The sequence below is a fragment of the Onychomys torridus genome, chromosome 6 (genome assembly GCF_903995425.1).
Source record: "Onychomys torridus chromosome 6, mOncTor1.1, whole genome shotgun sequence".
Lineage (NCBI taxonomy): Eukaryota > Metazoa > Chordata > Mammalia > Rodentia > Cricetidae > Onychomys > Onychomys torridus.
In genome coordinates, this window is record NC_050448.1 from 108,457,712 (window position 1) to 108,473,286 (window position 15,575).

General features: G+C 37.4%; 1 protein-coding gene across 1 annotated transcript in view; it reads right to left on the reverse strand.

The window, feature by feature from the left end:
- Positions 1–5,846: 5,846 nt before the first annotated feature.
- Arhgef38 (Rho guanine nucleotide exchange factor 38) overlaps positions 5,847–15,575 on the reverse strand; it is a 113,198-nt gene continuing 103,469 nt past the window's right edge. The window contains exon 14 of the mRNA XM_036191547.1: positions 5,847–6,035. Coding sequence (XP_036047440.1) covers positions 5,850–6,035 — 186 coding nt within the window. The 3' untranslated portion in view covers positions 5,847–5,849. The remainder of the gene's footprint in view (positions 6,036–15,575) is intronic.

Here is a 15,575-nt window from a genome sequence, read left to right on the forward strand (position 1 = left end):
CTTGTTGAGCTTGGTCTTTTTCTATGGAGAGATTTTAAACGACTCTATTAAATATTGGCATTAATTTATTCATAAGTTAGAATCCAATACTGAAACAAACCCATTATTTAGAGATGGAGTAAATAATCTGTTTACATGCTTAAAAATCTGCCTGTAAATGTTTTTGTTTTGAGAAACACCTTTCTGTTGATAAACATTATTTTGGTATAAACTCCAAATCCTCTTTATAAAGAGTTCAAAACATTTTGCTGTTTATAGTTCAAATGCAGTGTTGACTTAACAGAATGAAGTAACACGAGCTTCTGTTGACAAATGCTACAGTTAGTATAACTCACTGCCTTGATGACATTAGAGAAATAATGCTTAGTATAGTCTGCACATTCGCATTTGAAGAGAAAATTTTACCCCATCGCAGAAAGTACACTGGAGCTCAGAGAAGCAGTTGTTTGATTTTTGTGGCATTTCTTGAAAATTTTAATGAGTTTAGGACTAATTCATCTGTCAGTGAATATGATTCTTTGTATAGGTAATATTTGTGTGTGTGTGTGTGTGTGTGTGTGTGTGTGTGTGTGTGTGTGTGTGTGAAGTAAGGGGCTGAACTCATTTTGGTATTTTTTAAGATATATTTGATAATAGAATTTATCTCAAATAACTCTTAGGCCTTTATTTTTTTTCTCTTCACAAAGTATGCTACAAGAAGCAGTTATGAAAGTAGCAATAGTATGTTTTTATCTAATTATGTTTAACAAAACAAGTATTTCTTGCACCCAGGTTATGTGAGGGGGAGAAATCTTGTTTTTTCTTGAATGGCACTGAAATCCACAGGTCTCTATCTGTTGGCTCAGTGAATGAGTGGACTGATGAGTAGGCATCTTAGTTTTCTGTTGTGATAAAGTTTGGGAGTCCCACATTCAGGGTGCCATCTGTGGGAGGCCAGCTTCCCCATTTTAAAGGGTTCCTAAGAGGAGGAAAGAGGAGTGAGAAACTTGTAGATAGAAAGATAGCAGAGAGGAGACAGACAGAAACACAGGACAGCTTCAGGAGGACCAGGATAAAACTCCTCCAGCTCCTGTCTCTTCAAAAGGGCTTTTTATAACAATGCCAGGGGGCAGGGCAAAAGACCTCCCCTTGCTAGATCAAAGCATATCGCTCAGCCAGTGCAGACCCTTCCAAACACCTGGTGATCACGACTGTGGTCCAATCATTCCCCTGTGCAGCCCTGCTGGGTAAAGCGACCTCAGATCTCACAAGGAAACCTCTGGGTCTCCACAGTAAAGTATCTGACAGAAGTAACTTAAATGAGAAAGGGTTTATCTGGGGTCACAGTCTCCAAGGGCTAGAATCCATCATGATGCTGAAGGCATGGCTCAGAAGCATGAGGCCAGTTGATCAGGTTGTCTCAGCAGACAGAAAACAGGAACAGGAAGCAGAGTGAGGCTACAAAATCTCAAAATCCTCCCCCAGTAACATGTAAGTCTCAGCCTCCTATAGATCCCACAACTTCCCAAAAAACACCACCAGATGGCGACAAAAAGATCCAACACTTGAGCTGACATTTGCACATTGAAACCATAACAGCAGGTGTTATTGTAAGCTTTTAGGGTTGACAAATCAAACTGCATTTTGGTCAGTATCGTTTTTCTGTTTTTCATATTATACTTTATGAGGTTAGCCATAGAATTTAGTGACTTTTAAAAATAAGAGATGACACTGGAAGAATAATAGTCTTAAGATTGAATGACTTCAACCCTTTTTTGTTAGTTTTCTACTTTATGCTAATTTTGTTGTTGTTTGTTTTTTGAGACAGGGTTTCCCTGTGTAGCTGCCCTGGATCTCACTCTAGACCAGGCTGGCCTCGAACTCACAGAGATCTACCTGCCTCTACCTCTTGAGTGCTGGGGTTAAAGGCGTGCGCCACCACCACCCAAACCACCCAAGTTTCCTACTTTATAAGACATAGTTCAAATGAGATAAAATGGAAGACAACTAATACAAAAGACCCTTGGTTTATAATTCTTTAATTTTTTTTTCAGTAGTGTAAATGTGATACACATTTAGTAGAATCTGCATTTCAAATTATCTTCCTGGGCTAGTCATACACTGTATAATACTCTTCCATTTCTGGGCAGGGGCAGCAGATTGTAACTTTCAGTAATTCATGTGACCATGCCAGCAGGCAACTGATAATCTCCATGTAGTGCCAACTTGGACTCTAATGATCAGTAGGTCAGGATATTTTAAGCCCATGGTGAGTGTATCAGGATGTAAATCCACTATAAATTAAAGCACATCTGTATTTAAAAGTTAGATGATTCCAATTCTTAACAAAGGTATGGTGGTAGTTTTATTAGTTACAAATTATAAATTGTTATGACCACAGGTTTCACAGGAAATGTCACATTTAACAAAAAAATTTTGTTACAAAATTTATTATAAAAATCACAAGAAATTAGAAATGTGATGGATAGATTCAGATGCCTTAGAGGAGGGTTAAGCAAAAAAAAAAAAAAAGTTATTTAGTAAGAATATATTCCCAGGATTTCTGACCAAGAGTTTCTCAATTCCAGTCTTTTCTAAATTGTTGAGATATTTTTCAAAATGTTCTAATGTACCTACTTTTAACAGTAGCTACCTAAAGACATCTCAGCTTGAAATCCAGTAGCCCTGAGGAAAAGTTTGTACTGGAGTAGTTTTGTAGATCACATATCATTTAGTGACGAGTTTTTACATCTCTGTGTATAGAGAGAGGGCAGCAACTACAAAATTAGTCTTTTAGGAGTTGCAGCCTTTGAAAAGGATCTATTCCTACAGAATTTCAAGTCCAGTGTCCGTCTAGTCAACTGTAATCACATCCTCATGACCATAATGTAAATGCATAAGCTGGTTTGGTCTGAGTTTTGTGAGGTCTGAATGCTGAAAGTGAAGTCACTAGTTAGCAATGCAGTAGGTATATTAGCAAGCTATAGTTACTACAAATGACTTACAGGGTTTTGATGTCTTAAGATTTTCTCCTTTTATTCATACAGCTGTGCGAGGTTAATGTGGTAGAAAAAATCCAAGAGGCAAATGAGAAAATCCAAGAGTTTTTAATTCCACGATTCAGTGTGAAACACTCATTTTTGTAAATCACCCAAACTATGTTCATCCCAAATAGCATCAGGCATTTAAAAAGCAATTTCTCAAAATCTGAATTAAATTTTGGAATGATTTGGAATGTTTAACATTTGTCACCCATTGCTTTATTACTGAGACTAAGCGTGTCTCTATCTCTCTGCCTCCACCCATTCTTCAAACTCAAGACATCTTTCTGAAGTATAAAGAATGTTCCAATAGTAGCTTTGTGACTTTTTCATGATTCCACACCAATGATAATTTTATATTACTGATTGTATATGTTATACTCTCTACACTTTATTACATGTACTAGTAGTTTTAAACATGTGCATTTCAAAATAAAATATAAATAAGATGCATACATTTTTATTTTAAAAAGAAAAATAGCTATAAAAAGCCTCCTCTTCATCTTGGTAAAAATAATTGCCCACTTCAGAGGATCCTATTCTGTACAATAGTAATTTTAAAAGAAATATAACAAGCTGCATTAGCTTGTATAGTTGTAATTACGCTGATGTAACTAACAGTTTAATCTTTTAAACTGCTTAAATATAAACACCCTATAAACTATCTTGGAAATTTATTTTCCTGAGGCCTAGTGAAATAATGTCTAATTTTAAAATTAGAGTTTATTTGATATTAAGTAAAAGAAGTAGAAAATGAAGATATTTGTAATTTTTCAGAGCTCATTTATAGGAATGTGCTTGTCATGATAGGAAAGTCACAGTCACTGGCTTCATACCGGTTCTTTCTCTGGAGCTGAGTGAAGTGTTGATTGTCCTGGTGTAGAGTTTTCAAAGGGCGTACAGGAAATGTCAGTCCTGGGCACATACCAGTACACAAAGCTCCTCCTCCACCTAATCATCTATTTCAGCCAGAAAGGCACATGTGTGCTTCTTATACAATTCTTTATTTTGTGTAGAACACTGAAGCTCAGTGTTGCATACAGGTGTGCAGGTACATGCTGCAATATGTAAATTATGCCTCTTTGGACATTTTTATGATATCCTTACATAGTAACTCTTGATTTCTTTTTGTTTAACTGTAGGCAAATAAATTTATGTTTTAAAATTGAACTCGAAGAGCAATTAAAAGAAAAAATTGAAGTCTCCATTATCTTTTAGAAAATCTTTTGTTATCTTAAAAAAGAAAACATTTTATGCAAAAGCAGTGTCAGGAAAATTTTATGAAGCTATTTTAATGAATTTAGTAGTCCTATAAACTTTATTAATATAAGAGAAGAGGGTACGATATTCAGTCAGCTACACTAGGAGAAGTGGAACTCATTATTTTGTTATAGATATTGCTAAGTAATAAATGTAACATAATATATGTACATCAAATGGATCCAGTTCTTTCAAAGTGAGAAATCTTAAAATGTGTTCCTGATAAAGGCAGGTATTCAGTAATGCTGACCAAGTAAACACATGCCAGACATTTTACTCTTCATAAAATTTTCTCTATAGAGTTGTTACATCTAACTATTTTTGTTTTCCCTTTCTACTTCTGAGCACTCTCCCTCGCTCCTCTCGTCCCTGTGTCTGTCCCACTTATCTATTTTAACCCAATTATGTGTCTGGACTGAATGAATATGACTGAAATTTTGGAGGACAGTTCTCTGAGCAGTACCCAAATTAAAGCACAATGCCCTAAGCATGGTGTTACAGCTAATACAATCCTCAGTGTCTTGTCTGAGCACAAACTGGCCATTAAAGTATTTATGTCTTGGATCTGAAGTGGAATGCACATTCCTCATGCATCTCCAAATCAGTGAGTGATCTGAAAGTGTTTCCTCATTAAAACTTCATAAGTAATCATGTACGACAGCTTTAAAACAATTATAGTTTCAAACATGCTTAGTCACAACAATAACAGTACAAATAAAAAATCTGGACACTTCATTTTTCTCTCCCAGGCTTGTGTAGAAGTCTTTCAAAGCTCTTAATTTTGAAAAACTGTTAAATATTGAAATGTGGATCTGAGAGAAAAATGATTTCTTCCAAGTCCATTATCACTGTTTTGCACTTAAGGAGTGTATGGTGTAGTCATTATGAACAGGGGCCTCGGAAGCATGCTGCCTGTGTTTGACCAACCTCTATCACTTGCTAGCAATGTTTGCTCTTTATGTTGCACTAAATTATTATATGTAAATCATTTAAAGCAATGTCTATCACGTAGCACACTTCTAGTAAGGTTTGATATTATCAATATATTATATTTCCCTTTTGATTAAAAACAGATTAAAGATGGAGCCCCATCTAATTGGCTGTTAATTGTTTTACATGTAATTAGTTTATTCTGTGTTTATGTATATGAATAATCTGTATTATACTCATGTATAAACTGCAGAATATATATTATGTGTATGTAAACGTGTATGTACAAATAAAAATATGTTTAAGACAAAGTACAGTAAAAAAAATATTACAATAAAGTGAAAAACCTTATTCTTAGATCTACTCTTTGGTGATGATAAACAAAAATATATCTTTTCAAAAGGTCTCTACCTTTAAAAGTGTAGCTGGAGCCTAGGCTGTTTAATCTGCTGTTTCTGATGGTAATATCTCTATCAACAACTATTCTTTATACATCAGTAAAACTGTCCTATTAGGAAGCAAGGTTTCCCTTACAACATGATACACTGTCAGTTTCCGGTTTGAAGTTTCAGTGTCTGTTTTATGAGGTAGTCAGTAAGCAACTTGCTAAGACATGATTGTCATTTTATGCTGATTTTCTTAAGCATATGTCATCTTCCCAAGGTAGTTAGCTGGCACATACCCTTTCTGCCCTTGTGCTTCGGCTAACCACCACTCTTTATTCCCACTTAGATCACAAAATCTAAGTATATGGACTCTCTGGTACTCCTGAAGGCTGAGTTCATGGTCACTCCGTGCTTGGAAAGCATGGACTGCATAGAAAATCTAGACAAGAAAGAAAAAAAAAAAAAAAGACGTTATTTGAACCAGAACCTAAAACTTTGGAGAAATTGAACAAGTTTCTACCCTTTGAGAAGCGATGCTAAAATGCGCCCAGGTTTTGACAGTCACACAGTCTGATGGATCTGGTAGGCCATGACCTACCAAACCTGTGGTAGATAAGAGTGGAAATAGACATTCTTTTTCTATTGGGAGGAGTTTAGGTTGTGCATGCTTGATGGCAATTGGGCAGTTTCTACAAAATGCTTTTTATTGTTAATTCTTTGAATCAATCTCTAAAGAATCTCTTCCATAGATGAAAAAATGGACAGCCAATTTCTGTAAACAACATTTCTGTATTTGGAGTGAAAAGTGGGAGGGATGTAGAAATGTGTTGAAGAGCTGGAAAAAATAAATGACGGAGACTCGTAGTAAGTAAATTTCTAGTCATTAAAATAGCTTTTTATGAGAATAACAATATAGAACATATTAATATTAAATATTTTCCAATTGTAAAGTGACAGCTGGAAGATGACTCAGTGGTTAAGAGTACATGAACTTCTGCAAAGGGCCCAATCTAGGTCCCAGCACCCACTTGGGAGTTTCACGACCAGTTGCCAGAACTCCAGGTCTAGGGTATCTAATGCTGTCTTCAGACTTGGAGGGCAACTGTACTCACATATACACATACCAACACACAGACACACATGTATAAAATTAGATGAATAATGTGTGCCTAGAATTACTAAGTGATTTCTCTGAAAAATCCTTCACAATTACTAGATAAGCTGGAAGACCTCAAGTCAGTGTTTAAGTCATCTTCCAGTAAAATCAAAAGACTGCTGATAAAAAGGTTCCCTTATGGTAGAAAATTAAGCAATTGTCCAACAACATTTGTACATTCATTTAATCAAGCTTTGCAAATAATTATATGAGAAACCTTACAACTCAGTTAAAGCAATAACAATACTGATAAGATTAAACAACAGAAGCATGAGTCACCATCACCAACAATAAGCTACACATGAACAGTATAGTACATTCTGAAGGAAGTGGTCTTTCATAAGGGACAAGGTAATAAAGGAGGCTAGTATGTCACATCCACAAAGGTGGATGCATGGAAAAGTAATAGGAAAAAAAAGGATGGAAAATTGAGGGCAAATGGATGAAGTCTCTGTGAGGAATGAGTTGACTGAGCTGGAAAGGAGATGGAACAGCGTAGTGAGAGGGCCTGTTGTCATGTGAATCTTAAACCATCACTTACTTCAATAAAACTCTGATTCCATTGACTGGTACCTTAACAAGGAGCCTGAGGCATTATTCAAGGGAAGGAGCTATATTGCTAGGGTCAGAAGGTTCCCCCACCCAACCCAGGAATTCTACGGTAATAATGAGGTAAAACTTAGGAAGAAGTAAGTAGGTCTTAAAGACAGAGCCTTCATGGATGGGATTAATTTTTATAAAATCAGGGCAAAACTATCATCCCTTCTAAGTGAAAATCTTGCCAAAAGGTGCTATCCACCTACAAGGTTGACTTCGTCAGACACCCAGAACAGTGCCTTGATCTCAGACTTTGGGTATCTACGACTGTGAGGACTTTATTGTAGGTAGGACATCCAGTATACGGTATGCTGTTAATGGCAATTTGAATGGCCCAAGGTACACCTCTCAACTGGCCATGTATGCCATGCTGCACGTAGTGTTCAAAAGTTTACTTGCTCTAAAAGGTTTGGACAGCATATAGGAAGGAGACTGTGGTGCATGCATGAAGATAGATTGTTGGAAATGGATTACTTCATTTGGAAGTAAAGAAAAAAACAGAATGGTGGAGCTATAAATTCTTAATTAAATTTCAGGAGTGATAAATACCTTTTACAGATCCTGTGACAGTTTATGTCACATGGGCTATATCCTCAAAAACCCTCCCAGTTAAGACTACTTGGAAACATTCTCAATGACAAGGCTCCCAGGGCTGCTAGGACCCACGTCTTCTAACTCCTCCCACTCCTGTGCTTAGTTCATTTCTCTTAGGGTTTTAGGAATCCAACCCTTGTTCTAAGAAAGAGATGCACACTGTATTCTCTCATCTGCAGTACTCTTCCACAGTTTCGAAAGTGACAAGATGGAATAAGTCCACAAGATTAGTGTGGTTAATTTGGTTTGCAAAAGCTTCCAGGAGTGTGATGTGCTAAATTATAGTCCCAGAATAATCTATAAGAGCTGGAATCAGCAGTGTGGTCATCTTTGAAATTTGAATCAATAATAAATATGCTTTCCCAGTGCAGGCATGGATTTTTCAGGATAGATTAGCTACTGTCCCATCCCTCAACACCTATGTAGTCTTTCCTTTGGCACAAATTTCCTCAAAGGGAAAATAAAATCTGATTATATATATTTATTATTATAATATTTATCTTTTGTTGTGGCTTACTTTGGGGGGATTGTTTTTTGAGACAAAGTCTCACTACACAGTCATTGACTTGCCTGGAATTCACTATGTAGATCAGGCTCACCTAGAATTCATAGAGATGTGTTTGCTTCTGCCTCTAGAGTGTTGGAATTAAAACTGTGTGCCATCATGCCTGGCTTAAAATATATAGTTTAAACAAATATAAATTATCATGAAATCATAAATGTAAAATTATATAACACTTTTAGATTATCATAACCCAAATTTGTTTCAAATTGGCAGTTTCTAGTTCTTATATAACATGCTAAATAAAGACGTGCTTTACATACTGAAAATGGGACTAAGTCTGCTTTGAGAGAGAGTAGTGTCTCTGGTCTTCTAATTCTTTTTGTTTCCTTTGTTGTTAGATGAAAAATTAGAGATTTTCAGTTTGTCATGAATTTAAGAGCTGAATGATTTCTCATTTTCAAATCTCAGTCTGCCTTTGTCTAACTTTAAATGTGTATATGTTTTTTGTCCAGAAACATTCATTAAAATGTTGTTAATATGAATTATAATCATGTATTTCTTTTTCCTTGTTATTTATTAAACTGTTTTACTGATTGCTCCTTTTCTCCTTGTAAGGCTGCATTTCACTTTATATATAATAACCTGGCACCACAGACTAGCTCTCCACAGCATTTGATTTAAAATGACCTAGATCATGACTCACACCCAGATTACTACTCGTAAGCATCATATGGTTCCCTGTGGCACCATTACCATCTCAGCAATCTCTTAGTCTATATATTTTTACATTTCATTTTTATTTTTTAACTTCATTGCATTGTGTAATCTCATTTTATTGATTTTACTCCAATTCTCCAACTATGAACAATAAAATTCATAACATTTTAATTTTCATTTCCAAAACTAAAAAGCCTTAAACCAGCATTTACTATATTAGTTCCAAAGCCAAAATAATTATACTGCATTAAAAATGCTATTCTTTTCACTCATGCTCTAGAAACAAGCTTTTATTTTCTTCATTCAATGATTACATATTTTTATTAACAAGTAGGTTTTTATGAAGTAAGCTGGGGTTTAATAAAAATGTTTTAATATGGATTTAAACATGAGGGTTAAGGAAAGGGCGCTTCTTGGAGACTAAAGCACACTGGGGAGCCTAGGTGTGAGTTTCACTAAGACATTATCCCTTTGGAGGCATCAGAGTAGTCATACAGGATTTGGGTGAGTTTGAAGCTATTATAAAATGATGGTTAAGGAACCAAATCACACCACCACAGGTGCCTCCTGAGGAGCTCCCAACATGGTTATAACTGAGAGGACAAAGGTAGGTGACAGGGATACTGGGAGGTAGGGTTGTCTTCAGTGTAAACAAATAGTTTTTAAGACAAAACAACAACAACAACAACAAAAACAGTTTCAAAAGTAAACAAAAAAGCCCCTTAAGTGCTACAAATATCTTCATTTCTTTCCTCTCTCCATCCGGTCCTCCCTTCTTCCCTCCTTTTCTCAAATGGTAATAAAAGTGAACTGTATTTTTACAACCTATTTTGCCTTTCAGAATATTGTGAAACATTTTTCTATATCAAACATTCTCTTAATCTTCATTCTAATGGAGCACTTAAATATCTTAGGATCAGCCTGTCAAGTTGTTGAACTTTCAAAACAATGGCATATTCAACATCACTATCATGAGTAGTTATAAAATGGAAAGACAAAGACCAGGTCACAAGATTGAAAAAATAACAAGCTTCTCTAAAAATGCGCTTTTTATTGTACCTCCATAGGAAAGAGCACATTCAAAGAAGCACATTTTCAAAATAATTGAGGAAACCCTGTGTGGTAATGTGAATGAAAATGGCCCCCATAGGCTCATATGTTTGAATACTAGGTCCCTAGTTAGTGGACCTCTTTGGGAAGGACTAGGAGATGTGGTTTTGTTGGAGGACGTGTGTTGTAAAAGCCCATGCCATTCCCAGTTGTGATGAACAGGGATTCCAGGAAGCTGCAAATAAACTTCCTTCTTCCATGGTATCTTATCATTGCAATAGAAAAGTAGCTAAGATGTCCTCCAAAGCCATCCACAGACCCCACAGGCCCTTGAGGTCCAGGGTAAAGATCAAATATGGAAGTCACAGAGCAGATTCAGCAATAAACTTGTTGTGGAATATTTGTACATTGTGTGAAGATGTATTCACTGTGATTGGTTTAATAAAGAGCTGAATGCTCAATAGCTACGCAGGAAGACAGGACTCTGGGAAGAAGAAAAGCAGAGTCATCAGGAGACACAGAGAGGAAACAGGAGGTACAAGATGGAAGAGAGGTAATGCCATGTGATAGAACATACATTAATATAAATGGGTTAATTTAAGATAGAAGAGCTAGTTAGGAACAACCCTATGTTAAAGGCCAAGCTTTATAAATAATAAAAAGTCTCTATGTCATTATTTGGGAGCTGTCTGGTGGAAAAGATAAAGACTCACTACATAAACTAGTCTTCAGCTGTCTGTATCTCAGTGTTTCTCAAAGCCTCAGAGATGCCCCTGAAAATTGGGCAGAAGCCAAGCCTTCCCATCCACCTGCCCTTGTCAGGGTTCCCTTGAATCATCAAGAAGACTCCAGTACAGCCTAGAACTCTGGTAGTATATGCTTCTGAAGTCTGGAGGATAATAGAAAGTGCTGCCACTGTAGGAGTGAGCAGAGCAAGAAATAGTGGCACCAAGCAACCCCCACCCCCACCACAAGCAGTGTAGGTTACAGCTGATTTTCCTGATTTTTTTTTAAAGTTTAAATAGCCATGCAGAAAATTGCTATTGGTCTATCAGATGTAAGATTTGACAAAGATCCGAGTTACTGCCACTTTCAGTCACTTATGTGGACCTCTATGCTACACCATTGTCTACGTTACCCATAAATATCAGGGGCTAAGTTTTCACAAGAAGCCTGAGAGCTGATGGAGTGGAAATGCCAGCCTGCGGCTAACATGAAAATACAACCCTTTCTCCTTATTTCCAGCGATGAAGAGCAGCTGCATTAGGGGTCTGAAAACCACCAGACTGTATGTCTCTTGTCAGAGCTAAAGCATGAAAGGAACTGTTCCTTCCTGGCTCTTCTTTTTCTCTTTTCTTTTTCTGGAGTTCCCCACAGAGCTCACCTCTCTATAAGTAATTGAACTGGGGCATGCTCTATGCTCGAAATGGGGAGACCTTTAATTTGAATGAAATCATCTAAATCTGAATAAAGTTATCAGAGATCCCATGTGACCACTGATCCAAGATGGGCTTTCCAATACAATTTTATTAGTAATAATGCTAATATTTATCCAATGCCAGTTATCTGTGTTAAATTGGTTTTCAAACTCAGAGGAAACAGAGAATAAATAGGATTTTTAGATAAGAATCTCCGATTTATTTTGTATTTTGAGAAAGAGAAAATTTCCTCCCTGTTTACCTCCCCTCATTAAAGAAAACATTTAGCATCTAATTCACCTGATCTGTACTGATAGGATCACTTGAGGAAGATTGTTTTGCTGTAGCAGCTAGTGGGAGCCAGCTTTACACTGTTGCTAGTCCAGCTGAAGGAATGGTTAACCCCAAAGTCCTGCAAAGTTGGGCTAGAATTAGAATCAGTATCCCTCTAGCTTTATGATGCTGTCTTAGGCACTGTTCTATCACTGAGTAGACACCATGATCAAAGCAACTCAAGAAAGGAAGCCTTTAATTTGGAGCTTGCTTACATTTGTTTAAAGTGTTAGTCAGTGATCACTATAAGGGCAGCAGACGGGCTTGGTGAAGGAACAGTAGCTGAGAGCTTTCCATCATGATCCTCATGCAGAAGGCAAAGAGAGAGGGAGAGAGAGGGGGGAGGGAGAGAGAGAGGAAAGGAGGAAGAGAGGGGGGAGGGAGGGAGGAAGAGAGACAGGGAGGGAGGGAGGGAGAGAGGAAAGGAGGAAGGGGGAGGGAGGGAGGAAGAGAGGGAGGGAGAGAGGGAGAGAGAGGGGGAGGAAGAGAGAGAGGAAAGGAGGAAGAGAGGGGGAGGGAGGGAGGAAGAGAGACAGGGAGGGAGGGAGGGAGAGAGGAAAGGAGGAAGAGAGGGAGGGAGGAAGGGAGAGAGAGAGAGGGAGGGAGAGAGAGAAGGAATCTGACCCTGATACTGTGTGGACCTTTGAATCTCAAAGTCCACCCCAGCAGTGCACTTCCTCGAACCAGGCCACACCTAATCCTTCTAATCCTTCTCAAACAGTTTCACTAACCGGGGACCAAGCATTCAAACATATGAGCCTGGGTGAGCCATTCTCATCCACACCACCAGAAACACCATGCCAGACTTGGGCCTCAGATTCTGTCTAGGCTATTGAGGTAAGTAAAGAAAAGTCTATGAGAATATTCAGTCAGGTCTAAAGATTTCACCGAATTGAAAAAAAAAAAAAAATTAGCCAACTTTGTAACATGCCTTTCAGAAGCTGTAAGTAAGCAGAGAGGGTTAGCAAATGACAAAGAACGTGAGACTACAAGCTGGAAGAGTAACGGGACATGCTGTGAATGTCAGGCAAATCAAGAGTCCGTCATGCCTGGGAAGAAAGATTTGCAGATAAACATATCTGATGAAGAAGGCACACTGAGAATTTACAAACAACTCTCTCTCATAAGACATAAGAAGGATTTAGGTGCCAGGCAGTGGTGGCATACGCCTTTAATCCCAGCACTTGGGAGGCAGAGGCAGGCGGATCTCTGTGAGTTCGAGTCCAGCCTGGACTACAGAGTGAGATCCAGGAAAGGCACAAAGCTGCACAGAGAAACCCTGTCTCGAAAAACCCCAAAAAAATAAAAAATAAAAAATTAAAAAATGGGTTGGGGATTTTGCTCAGTGGTAGAGCGATTGCCTAGCAAGTGAAAGGCCCTGGGTTCGATCCTCAGCTTAAAGAAAAAAAAAGGATTTAGGTTTGTAGGAATAGATGTGGTAAAGACAATAAAAGAATTTTAAGGTTGAAAAAATGTAGGCCAATATTTGAATAGAAGATAGAGTGGTAAAGAACACAGGAGAAGACACTCAGTAGCATCAGTCTTTAGATGAAATTCAAAACCATCAAGTGACAACACTTTAAGCTCACTATGAGGGTTATAATATAAACTAGCACTGCCAAGGAAGAGCCAACAATCTTTATCCATTCCTGCTAAAACGTAAAATGTGAATGGGCGCTCTGAAAAAATGATTTGGCATTTCCTCCAAAAGTAAAACATAAGTTTATCATGCCAGGATACAAATCCATTTCTGGATGTCTGTTTAAGAGAAGTGAAATCTATACAGACTCATACACTAATGACCACAGCGACATCAGTCACAATAGCATCAAAATAGACAGTGCCAAATGTGCATTAACTGGCGAATAGTTAAACAAAACGCCATATCTACTTAAGAATACCATTAGGCAGTAAAAAGGTATATATATACACAACAGGAATGAATATCAAACACATGCTGAAAGGAAAAAAGCCAAGTACAAAGCACCATATTCTGTTTTATCCATGTGAGATCTACAGGAAAGATGGAATACAGAGATGGAAAATAAGTCAGTGATTTCCAGAAGCGGAAAACACAGGGAGTGTGCAAGTGAATCCAATGGAGTTTGGGCACGAAAGAAATGTCCTAAAATTGGTTTGTGCAACTCTGTAATTATAACTACAAGTCCCCAGATTTTACACTGAAATGAAGTGAATTCTATGGCATGTAAATAAGAGCTCAATAATGCTATTGGTGAAGGGCAGCATGTCAATTCCTGTAAAGATTTTCTATATACCCTTTGACCATATTTTTATTAATATCCTTACAAATGTATTTCTAAAAGCATACAGAAAGAGATGAAGGATGTTCCTGGAATTATTGTCTTACATTTTTAAAAAACAAGACATCATAAATGTCTTAAACTGGGTTAGTAGTTACGTATGACTTATTCTATAAAATGGGTATGACAGCATATGTTCTTAATTCTACCACTCAGGAGACTGAAGTAAAAAGACAGCCTGGGGTGTATCATGAGATTCTGACTCCAAACCAAAATTTTTCAAAGATACTTCAGAGAATAGTTTAAAGGAATAAATTCATTATATAGTAGAGTTATGTTTAACAGTATAAAAAAATAACACGATATGTTTTATTTGTGTATATATTTTCATGTATGCATAAAATATATCTGAGCGGGGGTGGTGGTGGTGGTGGTGGCGCACACCTTTAATCCCAGCACTCAGGAGGCAGAGGCAGGCAGATCTCTGTGAGTTCGAGCCCAGCCTGGGATACCAAGTGAGTTCCAGGAAAGGCACAAAGCTACACAGAGAAACCCTGTCTTGAAAAACAAACAAACAAACAAACAAACTATATATGTATATAGATCTGAAAGACACACATGGGATGATTTCTTTCAGGAGTATCACTAAGGGGAAAGGAATAAAGACATTACATTTAATTTATGGATAGTGTTCCATTTTTCACTTCCTGAAAATAAAATGTACTACCCCAATGGAACAGAAATTTAGACTAATGGAAATTACTAAGTTAAAAAGGCAGAAAATTAGTTGGTCACTACTTGGAGATTAATAATTGAATATTCTGAAACTTTATGAGGTAGCAAAAATGAACCTTACATTCTAATTAGCTTACCAATTTGTGAAGATGCTGTGCCAGTGGTCCTTGCATTGGCACAATGAGAGAAAGGCAAGTTAGCAATTGTTCATGTATAGAAGATGGTATTAATAAGAGACGAAGTGTCTAAGTCCTACTCAGCTCAATGAAGACGCTGCTTCTAGAGCAGCGCTTCTCAACCTTCCTGATGCTACGACACTTTAATACAGTTCCTCGTGTTGTGGGGACCCTCAGCCATAAAATTCTTTTCAACACGACTCCATAACTGTAATTTTGCTACTATTATGAATTGTAATGTAAATGTCTGTGTTTTCTGATGGTCTCTGTTGCGGCCCACAGATTAAGAACCACTGTTCTAGAGGATTCAGAGACAAGTTCCCACCTGATGTTGATGACCACAACTCAGCTGCCTTTCTCCAATGGCGGAGCATTAAAAAGCAAGTTCCTGACCACCCTGAATACTTAGCAGCGGAGCAGTAACTGCTACGGTCGGT